The 16,584-nt window shown below is 38.7% G+C and overlaps 3 gene segments (V, D, J or C); all 3 read right to left on the reverse strand.

Annotated features, from left to right (window-relative positions):
- The window catches only part of LOC102076541 (Ig kappa chain V-V region MOPC 21-like), an 811,057-nt gene that overhangs the window by 639,489 nt on the left and 154,984 nt on the right, over positions 1 to 16,584 (reverse strand).
- Positions 1 to 16,584, reverse strand: part of LOC109194584 (Ig kappa-b4 chain C region-like) — a 74,135-nt gene that overhangs the window by 44,175 nt on the left and 13,376 nt on the right.
- LOC100701123 (Ig kappa-b4 chain C region-like) lies at positions 9,687 to 11,378 on the reverse strand. The segment is given in 2 exon segments: positions 9,687 to 10,229; positions 11,291 to 11,378. A coding segment is annotated over 1 exon segment (264 nt).

Raw genomic sequence — 16,584 nt, forward strand, 5'->3', positions numbered from 1 at the left:
AAAATCACTAACAAATACACAAATAAAACAAAAAACATTAAAAAAGGTGAGATGAGAGGAGGTGAGATCCCCTCTATGGAGGTGCTGGAAGGTCTGCATGCCTGCTGGTGGTAGGCAATCTTTTAATTTTAACGGGGATTAAAGCTTTGCACTTTATAGAGAAATTATGTAGATCAGTCTCTAAACGCAACTCAGCGAGACCACACAAGGTGAAGCAGAGGAGGAGCACAGAAATCACTCTGGAGGATCAGAAGAAGAATGAGGGCGTCCAGTCGGCTCCTGGGACCGTGCACCAAAGCTTAATTAAAAGAAAACGAAGCAAAACTTCCTAATACCCAACCATAACCTAATTGTAACTCTGACACTAAAACCACATTTTGAGTCTCAAAAATGCCTTCAAACTCGTGGGGATATTTGATCCCCACAAAGATGTTAATACCTGTCCACACACACAGAGTAATTAAATGTAAGCCTGTGACAATTTTTTTTTAAAGGGTTTTAAATGTAGACATAGGTCTAATTGGCCTCTGGTCAGCACTAAGATTTAATCCTGGTAAATATTAAAAGAGCTGCAGCTGATAACTGAAACTCTGACCATATGTAATACCAGTAACTCCAGAGTTACTGGAGAAAACAAAAAGAGAGGTTAATGAACTAATAGAAGGATTTTAAAGGAAATTTTGTATTGAACTGAGAGCTGATGAAGTGACTTCCATCCTGCGATAATATGTTCAAATTTCCGTGTCAGGAGTCTGTCTGCTGCATCATTAACAAGCTGAAGTCTTCCTGCTGATTTTTTGGAGAGTCAAATAAAGCACTGCAGTCTTACTTGCTAGATATTGATTTTCTAATTTTAATACATTTTTAAGGGACAGAAAACAGTTCTGGTAAACTTATTGAAGTGATTATCAAAACTGAGGTCACTGTCCAGAACAATGGCAAGGTTCCAGACTTGCTCACTGTGAACATTTAAAGGGCTGGAGTGACCTATAAGAGTTATTTAAGCTAATATGTGTCGCAGCAGCAGACGTGTGAAGTGGTGAGAGAAGGAGCCAAGTGCAGGCACTGATTTACTGTGAGTGAGCTTTATTTACATGCGATGACAAAATTAATAGAAGCAGGGAGAGCAGGGACCAAAACCTAAGAAAACCTAAAATGTGAAGACTAAACAAACCTGAAACACAGAACATGGGGAACGACAGGCAGAGACACCATGGAGGGCAACACACTGAATGCTATGCAGATGTAACGCAGACAGACCGGTAACAAACAGAAGGACACACAGGGCTTAAATACACAGATGGTAACAAGGAGGGAAAACAGCTGGGACTAATTACACATGACGACACACCGACATGGGACATAAACTGTCAAAGTAAAACAGGAGGCATAACACAGAAACGCAGGCTTGACACGGAGACAGAACATGAACCGTGGACCATGAAAGAGGAACAGAGTAGGCATAACACTAAACACAAGGAAGGCATAAAGACCGAAAACCATAATTCACAGAATTAGACTTAAACCAAAAACAGAAAACACTAGGTCGCAGATCCAGGACAGTGACAATATGGATTAATACTGTGAATTTTATCTTTACTATTCAACAAAAGGTTAAAAAGTTAATGTCAACAATTTCGGCTGCAAGAAATTTAATTAAAGCAATTTAACAAGAGCAATAATAATAGTCACAAAACAATCAATAATCAAGTGGCCTGAAATATATTTATCTAATATACTTTCTCTGAGTTAATGATTATTTTGTTCTGATTCTTTAGTTGGAGAAAGTTGGAGAAGGTAAGTACAACTGGATCAGATGATGCACTTATCTCTGTGTTCCAAGTTGATAATAATCACCTGACAGGGAAACAGCATCTCCTGGGCATTCAGTGGAAGTATTGTGTAATAAATGAATCATGTAACACAGCATAAACATTTTGGGCAGTGACTGATCCCTCTGGCATCTCTGCTGGAATTTTTCAACTGTGACCTTTTTCAAAATCACTTCCTTACAGTTACATGTTTTCATTGGCAAAAACATAAAAAAAAACAATTTCAAAAATTTGGATGACTCTAAATTTTCTAAATCTAAATGAACAGAAAACTGAGGTCATTGTCTTTGGTCCTTCTGATCATTATGACCTTGGCCCCTTAGAAAACTATGAAAAAGCGTTTGTAAGAAATTTAGGGGTGATTTTTGAAAGCAATTTAACCTTTGATGAAAAAATAATGTAGTCAAACCAGCTCCTAACCTGGTATTCTCCCCCAAGATCCTTGAGGTCTGCAGACCAAATGCTTTTGGTTGTCATTAGGTCCAGACTAAAACACAGAGGAGACTGGTCATTTGCCGTGACTGCCCAAAAAGTGTGGAATACATTGCCTTTGCATATCAGGTCCTCCCCAACACAGGATACTTTTAAAATCTGTCTAAAGACCCATTTTTATTTGCTGACTTTTGATTCATCATGAGTTTGTTACCATTATTCTATTTATGATTTTATTCTTTTCTAAAACACTATTCTATTTTTTGTTAATGTCTTCTGCTTTGTCCATTTTATGGTACATTACTTTGGTCAACACTTGTTGTTTTTAAAAAGTGCTATATAAATAAATTTGAACTTGAACTTAATATTAATGTTACCTGTAACCAGGTAAAAGAGTAAATATTATATAAAAACAAACTTCAAAGCAGTCAGAGAATAATGTCCACAACAGGCTTACAGCAAACGTAAATGTATACAACTGTTATTTTTGTTTTATAATTATTTGACTTCAGCGGCATCTATCTCCAACCTTGAAGATCATTTGTGAAAACAATCAAATTAATAAAAATCAGAGAAAAAAAACAAACTAAATTTACACGCTCCCAAAGACGTTTAATTAATATTTTTTCATTGAAAATGATGTTTGGCTTCCCTGGAACACCAAGCATTTGTGGCTACTTACCATTATACTTAGAAGGCAGACGAACACCTCGGGTCTGGAAAACTGGGGTCAATGATCCTAAACAGCAGACAGTGCACAAGAGAGGAGAGTAAGTGAGTGCACGCAGGGTGGAGCGGGTGGAAATTTTCATTGCGAGAGATCAGGGTAGACAAGATTTGAAACAACTCAGGTTGATTGATTTGTTCCTACCAACTATGAATCTATATACAGTGGAACCCCGACTTACGAAATCAAATCGTTCCCGAGGGTCTTTCGTAAGTTGAAAATTTTCGTAAGTCGAAGCATCCATTGCGCCTTTTGAGTGAACGATAGGCTATAGGCTAATTGTTAACTGCAGCAACAACAATACGTCGTTCAAGTGGAACAGCGCAGCGCAAGTACAAAAGCCAAGGGGGTTGTCACATGATTCGGAAGGCATTGTGGGCATTGTAGGCATTCTGGGCTCAGCCAATCAGAGCCACCGGATTTCGTTACGCGGGCATTTTGTAACACGGGCAGAAATATTGCCGTTAAGTGCCTTCGTAACTTGAATTTTTCGTTAAATGGGGTATTCGTAAGTCGGGGTTCCACTGTACATGGTTATGCATGTGAAGTTTAACATGTGACAGTGCCACATGGTGCTGAGATATACCCATAATGAACACAACTACCACTGATATTCAGTGGGAAGGATTTACAGAGTTTAAGCACAGGAGTGGACCGTCTTTGTGAAACAGAAATGTAGACTGTAGTTAAAGGAAGTACTTATGCACTCTAAAGTGAACCTCATTAAGCATTAAGCCCTGTTTGTCAGCCAGTGCTGAAGAAAGGCAAGGGGGAAAGGACATGGAATCATAACTGGGTGTCGGGGGTTCAAATCCGGGTTTGGGATTACTACACAAGTGCAAAATGACAAAAGCAACAATACAAACACACATGATTCCAAAAAACAAGCACAAATGGGAAAACCAACCTATGCAATCACTCACACATAGAGTAAATGAAAGAAACAAATAAAAGGTGCAAATACATGGCACAAAGCAATAAAGGGTTAAAAAAAATAAGGTATAAATATGAAATGATAATGAAAAGTTTTTTTTTTCTTTAGCCTGAAACAGTTTTAAACTCTGACTTACATATTTCACTTATATCTAAAAGCAGATGAGAGGAGAAGTGTTAGTCTTAGCTCTCCTACATAACCAGTGGTTAGAGAGGCGAGGCTGAGATAGTTTGGAATATGTGCAAAGGAGGGATAGCAGCTTTACTGGACAGTGATGATGAAGATGTTGAAGAAAGCTGGCAGATAGACGGAAGTGAAAAAATGTCTCATCTCGACTCCTTAAAGCTCCACCTACAATAAACTTTTAGTGTTTAAAGGTGATAAACAAGTCACTTCATTGTTTTAAAAACATATTGATTGGTGCATGTGTGACGATGTTCATGTAAAATTTAGTTGAGTTTGGCCCATCTGTTAAAGATTGGTATGTTCATATATATGTATGTTAAGACATAAGAACATACATACACTAAAATCGTTATAATGAAATATTCCAGACTGAGAGTGTTTTAACAGGTTTTTTCACATTTGAATGAAAATAAATAGATTAGCCTACATCTTTAAAACCTTTACAAATTCTGTGAACTTGAAGCCTTGATTTCAGTCCACAGAATTAAACAAAAGGAAAGAAAAATATGTCAGATGATTTCCATAGAGAGGCACTTTGCATCAGCAGCACCATGCTCCAGTGCTCTGGGAGAGTTTATAGTCCTGAGAGTTGAACACTGGATGACTGACAGCTGTCCTTCATCACAACAGAAGCCACAGAAATCCTCCTCATCAAAAACATGACTTTGATCTGCGTCCTCATCTGGACTCTCCTCTGCTGCTGCTTCACAGGTAAAGTCCAGAGAATCAAACTCCTCTCCTCTATCAACATCTGTCCCTCTGAAATGAAGCCCACAAAACCATGAAGCTGCTTTATGTTTTTGTCTCTGTATCCTCAGAGTCCAGAGGACAGATCACAGTGACTCAGCCTGGAGCACTGAGCTCTGCTGTGGGAGGATCTGTGAGCATCAAGTGTAGCACCAGTCAGAATGTTTATGTTTCTGGCAGGACTCACTTTTTAGCCTGGTTCCAGCAGAAAGATGGAGGAGTTCCTAAACTCCTCATTTACTATGCTAGCAGAAGAGATTCAGGGATTCCAGCTCGTTTTACAGGCACTGGATCAAACTCTGACTTCACTCTGACCATCAGTGGAGTCCAGGCTGAAGATGCAGCAGTTTATTACTGTCAGAGTTATCACAGCCCATATGTGTTCACACAGTGAAAAACAGTCGTACAAAAACCTCCCTCAGTCAGACTGAACAGAAACTGAACTGACTGCTGCAGCTGGAAGATACTGCAGAGACTGATACAGTTCACTGAGGACACACACACACACACACACACACACACACACACACACACACACACACAGCATTAACATTGAGTGTATTGCTGTAAATTAAAAGAACACCAAATACTTTGAACACACAGAAAACATCAGTAGATAAATTAAGTATTTATTAATTAGCTGCTGTAGAAATTTAAATAGTAAACTTTTGAATCCAGCATTCATTTCCTCTTTCCCATCATTGCCTAGACTCCACTTTGTTAATTGCTTTATCAGAGCATAACTTTGAAATCTTTTTTTTGTTTTATCAAACTCTGTGCTCCAATAAATTATGTTCAGTTCTTCAGCATGATTTGTCCTTATCAAAGTGAAATGATTTTATTAGTTTGACTCTTAAGTCTTAAATTTTAAAGCAACATGAATAAATAAGGAGCTACAGAAAATCCACATTACTTCTCACAGACGTTCCTACATGATAGAAAACAAATAAGTTTAGAGTTCAGAGTTATCTCAGCACAGATGTGTTTACACATTTTAATATTATTTTACCTCAGACTGAATAAGAGCTGAACTGACTGCTGCAGAGACTGATGGATTTCCTCCAGATTTACCTTAAACAGCATCATAACCACTCATAACAACACTATTAATAGAAGCAGTAATAAACATGCATTTAACTCTTTATACAATGTAATCAGAGTATACAATGAATACATTGTAACTGTATTTGGTATCAATAAACAGATTTGTGGGTGATTGTGATTCATGACTTTGACTTGGAAGCTGATCTTCTCTGAGCTGAAGACTCTGCCTCTCATTCCACTTTTCAAACTCTAAAAATCTTCCTCGTGCCAGGTGGTCCTTGGGCACTGTTCTCGGCTCGTGCCAGGACATCCGACTGATGCCTGTTGCCTCTGGTTCTCTGAGACTCTCACCCTTTGGCTCTGGGTGCCCCATCTGGGGCCTTCCTCCTTCTCCTGCTGTGGGCTCCAGCTGGCCTGAATCTCCTGGATCTATCGCTGTCTGCCTCTGACACCCAGGAGGGCATTATTGCACCTCCCTGCCCTCATTATTGTCTACCTTTTGTGACAATGACACACACCACAAAAAGATTTTTCATATCTTTGTGTTATCTTTGTGTTCCAGGTGCTGTATGTTTTTGTTCCCTTTGTTTTTTCTTACAGGTGCAGCAGATGGTGACACATTGTTGGACAACACGACAACAGGCAGAGGAAACAAGAGGAACCATAGAGAACCTATAGAGCTGATCTTGGAAAAGCAAAATGTTTTTGGCACCACAATGCATTCAGATCATAATTCAGATTGCATAAACTGCCAGACATGACAGGATTAAACAACATATATTAATAATATGTTTCTGTACAGGAGTATTTGAGTAAAGTAGCTCAGAGGTAAGGCAGGACAAAACCATTTAAGAATTTAAAAAGAAACACAAAAACATCAAATTACCAGGACAATGTCTCTCTTTCCCATTTTAATATCATGATTCAAACAGGAATTAAATGCAATTTGTAAACATTTAGATATAAAATTAACTAAACTGAAGCAAAGTGGTAAAAGTAAAAGTTAGAATAAACTGTATTCATGTCTGACCTCAAACTTTTCCAGTCAAGTTTTTAAATTTTCTCATTTTATTTTCATTATATTTATAGCTTTCAGGCTCTCGGATGCTAAAAGTTTAAATACACTGATATCCTGGAAAGATGAAATGGATATGGATATTGTGAATAATTTAATTAAGTGCTCACTCAGGTTAAAACACTATCACATCACACTTCTACATCTGGCTGACTCTGTGTATACCAGGGGTGGGCAACTCCAGGCCTCGAGGGCTGGTGTCCCTGCAGGTTTTAGATGTGTCCTTGAACCAACACAGCTGATTTAAATGGCTAAATTAGCTCCTCAACATGTCCTGAAGTTCTCCAGAGGCCTGGTAACGAACTAATCATGTGATTCAGGTGTGTTGACCCAAGGTGAGATCTAAAACCTGCAGGACACCGGCCCTCGGGGCCTGGAATTGCCCACCCCTGGTGTATACTAATGTTTTTTATTCAATGTCCTGTCATGTTTGCTGTATGGCAGGCAGGATGAAGGTTCATGGATTCAGGATTCTTACACGGAAACAAATTTAAAGAGGCAGCTTTATTTGTTGGGAAATAATGCACAAAATAAACATTTACAAAAAACAAACCAAAACTTGAACATGGAAACTAAGAACTAGACACTGGGGGACGAAAGACAGAAACACTAGGAAATAAGGAGCATGGAACTAGGAATGATGGACAGAAACATGGAGAAACTTACAGCACATGGGACAACACGACAACAGGCAGAGGAAAACACAGGGCTTAAATACACAAGGGAGTAACAAGGGAATGACACACAGGAGGAGAGCACAGATGGAAATAATCACACATAAGGAGACCAAGGGGAAGCAAAACTGAAAACTGAACACAGGACAAGGACTATCAAAATAAAACAGGAAGCATGACAAATATGTAGATGCAGAAAAGACACTGTGACTGGGGGAACAAAAACAGAGACAGACACTAGACACTGAGACATGGAGACATGACTGCCTGTGCAACAGAGGGAAGAATAAACACGGAGACAAGAGCTTATACACAGGCTTGAGATCAACACTGAGGGAGGGAGAACTAGGATCACTAAGAACTTAAGAAAAAAAGATAACCAAAACCATGAATAAAAGTCATCAAAGAATATAAATTAACCAACAAACACAAAACACTGGGTCACAGATCCAGCACTGTGACATGTCCGCTTCTAAACAGGACTTTTTTTTAAAACATATTTTCAGCATGCTAAAACAAAAACAGAAGGACAAAGTATTGTTTAAAATACTAATTTAAAATTGATTTATTTCCAGACATCCAGTCTGGTTCCTGAAAGAAAAGAGTTTGTATCATCATGGAGATTGAGCTAAAACCTCTGACTGTAAAGAAACACAGCTTTCTTCTTAATCGTACAATTTGGTTGTCTGAAATCAAAAATTAAAAAACTGTAATAAATAAATTCAAAATAAGAAGGCATTTTACTATTTTGGTATTATATCCACATTATCACATGCTGATGATCTGACAATAATGATAATAATGAAACTATACATGCATCCCATCCTATTCCAGCTGTCTTAAGGTCAGAGGCAGGGTACACCCTGGACAGGTCAAATAGTGAAACTAATAAACTAATAAAGACTTTAACAAAAAGAATGAATAATTCAAATAATGTCATGATCTGCAGCAGCAGATTGTGTGGAGCGAAGGGTGAGAGGACCCAAAATCAGACACGTGGAAACAGGATGGAATTTACCAGAAAGCGAGGCGTTCATTGAGACTGCATGAAAAATACAAAGCAAAAGAAAAACAGGACTAAGACACAAATACCTAAACTGGGCAAAAACCAACACTGTGAATGTCGTGCATGAAGCATGAAACATGAAACCTGTAACTTCAATAACTCTGATATTCTTTATTATTAACTGGGAGAAAAAGCGCTGACTCAGTCTTTTGTTCCAGGACAGACTGTCTCTGTCAGATGTAAAACCAGCAAGTGTCCTCCTGACAGACTGTGGTCTTTTTCTTGTGTTAAGAGGTTTAGTGAAGTGAGTTTCTCTCATTTTGCTGTAAACACTAGAAGAGATTAACTTCAATATAAGTTCATTAAAGCAGACCTGTAGTCTCTCATCTTCCTGCATTCCTGTGTGTTTGTTCTGTTAGTCTGTTTTTAACATCATGTCTACTTCAAGCTCAATTATGTCGTCATTGTTTGAGTCCAGTTGTTGTCTCGCTGCCTTCTGTGAGTTACTCAGCCTCTGTTTTGTGTGCTTTAAATCTCAGACTCCTTATCTCCACCTCATCCTGGACAATTAGAGATCCTCAACTAAGTCTCCACCTGCTTCATCTCTGCCACCACCAGCTTCTAGACTCTTCTCTGCTTTGTTGCTTCATCACAGTTTCACTGCCAAATAGTTCATTAACCAAACTTCAGTAAATCTGCATTTGAACTTTATTTAGATAAACTCTGTTTAAAAGATGACACCCTGCTCTTTAATTTCAATTATAATATTTTTTCAACATTTTCAGATTAAAATGAAGATCATAAAGCAGCTTTGAGAGTAGAAATTATGAAGAGCACACAGATAATCTATGGTTGACATGACCTCAACAGCTCATAAAAAAATGTGGGTTTAAAAATATGTTTAAATATTTTCACTGCACATTACACTCGCTGTGTTCTGTTGACGTTTTTTCTTTTGGTCTGTCTAAATAAATCTTTTGAAATCTTTATTTTTTAATGTGCATTTATTAAACTCACAGAGTCAAAGAACATGTTTCCTCGTTACATTTTTATTCTTTTAAAAGGTTGAAATATCAGCTTTACAACAGACACAAAAGGATGAAACTAGAGGAGATTGTTGCTATGATTGTTGTCATTATGAGATGAAAATATGACTGTTTGATGCTTTTTTAAAAATCTGCAAACAAAAAGAAACAGAGACAGAAGAAAAACAGCATGAAACACTCAGTGATTGACATCAGGACTGGGAACACTGGTCTCTCCTCAGTATCTCTGAGACCAGAGTCTGGGAGCCCTGGGTGGCCTCACAGGTCACAGAGCCCACCTTCCCCCACTGGTCTGCAGTGAGCGTCAGGGTGCTGCTCCAGCTGTAGAGGCCGTCATTCTGCAGCACTCCAGGAGTCCTGCTCTCCTCCCCTCTGATGCTGCTGCTGCCACTGCTGTCGCTCGTCTTCCAGGACAGACTCCAGTCTGAGGGGAAGCCCTTGTTGGCCACACACATGAGCGTGGCCTTCCCATTCTCCAGCTCTGCACTGGAGGGACCCAGCACCTTCAGTGCGGGGCGGGTATCACCTAGGAAACACGAATCAGCTTAGAGGACACAAACCACAATTTGAATTTCTCCGTTAAGAAGTTTCTGTCAGGTGTTTTTTCTGCTCCACCAGTCATTGACTCACACATTGTTTCACTTCCCTTTAAGAAACCTCTGATGCATATCAGCACAGAGAGAATCATCACACAGTTTGACCTGAAATATGTTCAAACTACACTGGAAATAAAAGAAACAGATGTGGAAACATTTACAGCAGAAGTTTGGCTTTAAAATGATTAGAAGTCTAAATCATGGATGACTGAAGAAATGAGTGGACACAAGCACAGAGCAGCTACTCATTCATATAGATTTGAAATGTTATTGAACAGCTCACATGATTTCAAACTAAATCTGAAACATCTGACACGATAAAAACATCAGAAATCAAACTTTAACTCATCCAAACAGCAGCTGATGTGGTGGAAATTTACAAACTAATCATAAGATGAAGTTTACTCTTGTCTACATATATTTTACTATGACAGAAATGTAGATTAAACAAGAGAAACTTGCAGAGCTCATCTGAATTAGTCCAGTAAAAAGGACAAACATCAAAAAATAAATTATTTCAAATAAAACAAATACTTTTCTCTCATCTAAGCAGTCTAACAAGTAGTTATAACATAAAATGATAAAATATTTCATAATAAACAAAGTTTAATAAACTTACTTCCAACATTCAGTCTGGTTCCTCCACCAAAAGTCCACCACAGTGATACAAACTCATTGAGCCACCGTACAAAAACCTCTGACTGTAGAGAGACACGGCTCTCTGACTCTGTTAGGCTGAACTAAACCTACAAGCCCTCAAAATATAACTTTATCATCGGAACCACAAATAATAATTAATACTACGAAACACTCCAGATTTTTATCTGAAATTGAGTTGCTGAATATACGTTTCCAAAGCTGACTTTGCTTCTTTATGAAAAAATGTCTAAAATAATTTATCAGTTTCACAAAAAGTTTCCTCGCCTTTCCTATTAAATGAAATGGAAGAAAAGAAAAATACATTTTAAAATTGGCTCTAAGACTGACTTACTTCCAACATCCAGTCTGGTTCCTCCACCGAACGTGAACCACAGTGATACAAACTCATTGAGCCGCCGTATAAAAACCTCTGACTGTAGAGAGACACGGCTCTCTGACTCTGAAACAAACAAACTCAACAAAATAATTCACTATTTGTATCATTTTGTCAGCTCATGTGAAAACTGAAAATATTACAGTGCATCACATTTAAATAATGAATAATTTATTTGGAATGTAAAACTTTTGACTTTGATTTCTTGGGACTTTTTCTGATATCAAAATCTGAGAATAACACAGTGGATCCAATTTACAGAAATTTAAATGTTAATTAAAATGCATCGATGTAAATTAAGACTTTGTTGATTTCCTACATTTTTAGAGACTATATTCATAAATATAGAAAAATCAGATATATTTGTATTTGATGCTCTGATAAACTGGCTGATCCACTCCATACAAAGATGCATATATATTGGGAGACAATTCTATTCAAGCTAAACAACTCCGTGTCCATATATACCTCTGCACGGAGGTAGCAGCCACTGCTCCAAACAAGGCCATTGCTAAAGCACAAGTTCTCTTTTTTCTCAGTGTCCTTCATTCTCTAATTAATTTGTAAAATTCTGTTGGTTACGAATGTGCAAAAGTTGATAGACTGCTGCAACAACACCTACTAGCTCTGTAGCCGCCATTTTTACTTCCATAAACAGAGCGCGTTGTGTGTGACGTCTTCTTTTGCTCATGCGGGCCGATTTGAGGGCCGTGAACCATTCACAGTAGGGTGCGTTTGATGTCACATTTTATTTGTAGTGTGAACAACCAGACAAAAAAATCGGATTTGATCAAAAAATCGTAATTGAGCATTAAGACCTGCAGTTTGAACGTAGCCTAAGACTGTGAACTCTACTGGAGGGATGAAGGCCATTTATGGGCTCAAATTGTGGTCATAAATATTTTGTACTTGTGAATCAAATGCGTAGTTGTGAACTGAGTTTTGTAACCTTGTAAACCAAAATATGTGAAAGTTTTATGTTTGTGCATCTACAGATAAACATTTGTGTGTGTGTAAAAAAGATTTGTGTTTGTAAACATTTTTTACACGAGTTACAATTTTTTTTTGTTGAGGTCTGGTTACAGATACAAAGCAAAAAACTATGTGCAAATCTCTGCGCTCATGTGCGTGACTCTCAACTTACAAGTACAAATTTTGACCCGATTTGTCTTCCTTTCAGCTAATTGGTCAATGTCATGTCAATCACAAATTTAACAATTCAATCAGAGAACAGATGGGTTTGGCTGTCAGAGGGGTGCTTTACTGAGCTTCAGGTCCTGGAAGGGTAATACAGTTGGAAGCTGGAGGATCACTATATAAATATCAGATAAGCTTCATACAAGCTAGGTCGCTTAACGATAGCTGTTGAAAGCATAAAGTTGTGGTATACCAGCGGTCAGAACTACCACTGCTTTTCTAGTATGCCAGTTATCTTAACCACAGTTTCTATTGAATGAACATCATGTTTCCATGTGTAATTTGACATTTTTGGGAAGTTTTTTTCCTTTTATCATTATTGTTATCTTTTGCATATGGAAGTTTAGGCTATTAGGATGATTGGAGATGAACAAAAGGGTGGAGAGGAGAATAGTGAAGTGAGGATGCACATAGTGAAACCTCTTTGAGTGTACAATGTTGTTGATGTGATATACAGAATGTCAGAAAAGAAATTTCTGTTATTGATGTGATTAGCAGAGTAATTAAAAGAGTGGAAATGTGCTTGAAATTGCTTTTATTTTATGAATTTGTCACATGTTTTAGTAATATCACTTTTGGGTCACTTCAAGGTTCACATGTGGGGAAGCATTCAGCTTTAACTCTATTACACAAAGTTAGGTGTTGTGAGAAAGTTGGTGACACCCAGTGGGGGAGAATTCAACAGGTGGTGAAGTCTTTTGTTAATCAGGTCTTTGAGGATGTGGAGAAGAGGCAAGGAGCAGTCTCTATGTGACACTGGAAGAGGAGGCAAGGTTGTAAACTCTCTCTCTCTCTCGGACGGGACAAGGGTGTGAACAACAACTGTTTGACTGTATTTAAAGAGGGCTGTGCCATTCATCTTCAGGCTACGTCCACACTAGCCCAGATAGATTTGAAAACGGCGTTTTCATCTGAAAACGTTCCGCATCCGCACTAGGGTTTTCAGTCGTTTTCACAGAGTTGCGGGTCCACGCATGTGTGAAACGCAAGAAGATTCAACCTGCTTCATTTCTGTCTGCCGCGTATTTACTTTCCAGCTCTTTAAACGTCGCGGCAAAATGTTGAGGAAAAGGACTGAATTTTTTAAATGGACTAACAATGAGGTGGAGTTGTTGCTGCGAGTAACACAAAAGTTCAAAGTTGCAAAAGCGAGTAAGAGTTAAAGAATTTGAAGAAAAGCTATCTGGAGCATGTACAGACTGATAATATTCTTAATAGAGCAAACAAAACAACTGCTGCATAATGCCCACCGCTATCTTAGTTTAATTGGTCAAATGACTGCACCATATGACTAACATGCATCATCATTCTAGAACAGGGGTGGGCAATCTCAGTCCACGAGGGCCGGTGTCCCTGCAGGTTTTAGATCTCACCTTCTGTCAACACACCTGAATCACATGATTAGTTCGTTACCAGGCCTCTGGAGAACTTCAGGACATGTTGAAGAGCTAATTTATCCATTTAAATCAGCTGTGTTGGTTCGAGGACACATCTAAAACCTGCAGGGACACCGGCCCTCGTGGACTGAGATTGCCCACCCCTGATCTAGAAAGTCTCCGTTTTCGCTGTCCACACATGATGCGAATGCACCATTTTCAAATGTATGCGGTTTTTTTTAGAGAACGCAGCATTTTCCTTGAGCGAAAACGCTGTCTCAGTGTAGATGGGAGGCCAAAACAGAGAGAAAATGATGCGTTTTCTAATGAAAACGCATTAGTGTGGACGTAGCCTTAGAGACTGCGTTTCAGTGCCCCACTGAATGTCCTCTCTCTCTCACCTGCTTGGTGAGAGAGAGGTGTTGGCTACTGCTCATCGTGTCTGTGGACTGTTAATTACATTTCCATGACATCATTCTGCAGTGACATAGTGAGATAAGTAACTCACAACAAAGGAGCAAAAACTGAACAAGTGTTTGTTTACATTGTTGAGTCAACATTGATTATAAAACCTTCCGTGCTCTTTGGCACTGATTCTCCTGTTTTTTCTAAAGTCTTATAATTATGATTATGTCCCCTCATTCAGTGTCAATGATGGTGATGATACAGGAGTATAAAGGTGAGCTCTAACACATCTGTTCTAATTCATACAGCGTTCACATCCCCTCACTGTAGGGATCGAGTTATTTTTTATTTCAGAATCAGAAATACTTTATTAATCCTGAAGGAAATTATGGGTTACAGCAGGCAACATGCTGGTTGGTGCACTCACAAAGGAACTCTCCGACCAAACATACTTCAAACAAAGATCACATTGTTGAGATGTAGGCTGATAAGAAAAACAATGAAAATCCGGTCTTTAAGTGATTACGTGACGAATTCTGCTTCCAGGCTCAAAGTAGTCTGCATTTAATAAGGCTGTTGTGTTTTTAACATGTTTTAATGCTTTGTATTTTGTTCTATTTAATCTCAACAAGCCCCTAAAAACAGTCAGTGATCACTGTCGGCTTATCTCGGTTTTTATTGCTGCTAATCATTTTAAACCTCGTTTTTTAAACCCTTACGATGTAACTACAGCCCAGCCCATGCAGCAGCATATTAATGACTAACCTCGTATTGTGGATGGATTATCTCGATGGCTCTCCTGACTGACGCAGTGTTGCCAACTCCTCAGTAAGGAAAATCACTATTGGCTGTCCTAAAAGTCACTAGAAGTCGGGTGAGGTACCCGCAGCAGCACCCGCTGCTTGTTGAGAGTAAGAGTGATACGCGCTTTCACATCTAAAAGTCGTCATAAATAAGTCTCCAATAACACCAGAAAAAGTCGCCAGATTTGTCGGTAGTCGCTTTTTCGAAAAATAGTCGCTAAGGGGGTCTGAAAACTCGCTATATAGCGACAAAGTCACTAAGTTGGCAACACTGGTTTGACGTTTAGTTCGTTTACAGCATCCTGCCATGCGATTGCATTTGCCCCTAACCATTGGGAACCCTCACATTAACTTTTATTGAGTGGAAAAAAGTCCTCCGTTAGTGTTCGTCCTCCAGCTTTTCTGTTTATGTTATGCTAACACAGCTTTGTCATGCTAGCGATCACGTAGCACATCATTATATACCAGGTAGTCCAACTTCAGTAACCCTACAAATGTCACTGCTGTTTACTTTCCTGTCTTCATTTATGTTGGAAGTGATAGCAGAGCTGTACGTTTTAATTTGTTTCATAAATCTCTCAGTCAGAACATGGTGTAATATATTTAGATGGAAGCTAGCGAGCTAACTCCTTGCTAACTTCTAACTCCGTTAAATTTCATAAATTCTGTTTTCATGGATGCCTGGATGTTAAACTTAATTGTTATATCTGGTAGAGCAGCCACACTGATCATTTTATTAAAGATGAAATAATTTAGACAGTTTTTCAACTCTCAGTAATGCTGCAGTGATCATTTGACTTAGGGACCTGCAGCGGAGTTTGAGGCCAGACACGGCTAGTGACGTCAGACTTAACACTAGAAGTCCCAGACTTTTCTAACCCTCTGTCAGCCAAGTGGAAGCTAAATTGGCTAGTCTTTTAGCATCAATTCATATGTAAATTAGGTCGTTACCTGAGAATTCTGGAGGGGACAACTGGTTCCAAGTCAATGATTGATCCACTGAAATCATCAGATCCACCCAATTCCCTGTTGGAGTCAGATCATTTCCATAGAGAGCCACTTTGCATCAGCAGCACCATGCTCCAGTGCTCTGGGAGAGTTTATAGTCCTGAGAGTTGAACACTGGATGAAGTTTGGAATGGGACTGTATGGAAGTTTAGGCTATGAGGATGATTGGAGATGAACAAAAGGGTGGAGAGGAGAATAGTGAAGTAAGGATGCACATAGTGAAACCTCTTTGAGTGTACAATGTAGTTGATGTGATATACAGAATGTCAAAAAATAAATTTCTGTTTTTGATGTGATTAGCAGAGTAATCCAAAGAGTGGAAATGTGCTTGAAATTGCTTTTATTTTATGAATTTGTCACATGTTTTAGTAATATCACTTTTGGGTCACTTCGAGGTTCACATGTGGGGAAGCATTCAGCTTTTACTCTATTGTACAAAGTCAGGCATCGTGAGAAAGTTGGT

Source organism: Oreochromis niloticus, linkage group LG22 (assembly GCF_001858045.2).
Source record: "Oreochromis niloticus isolate F11D_XX linkage group LG22, O_niloticus_UMD_NMBU, whole genome shotgun sequence".
Classification (NCBI taxonomy): domain Eukaryota; kingdom Metazoa; phylum Chordata; class Actinopteri; order Cichliformes; family Cichlidae; genus Oreochromis; species Oreochromis niloticus.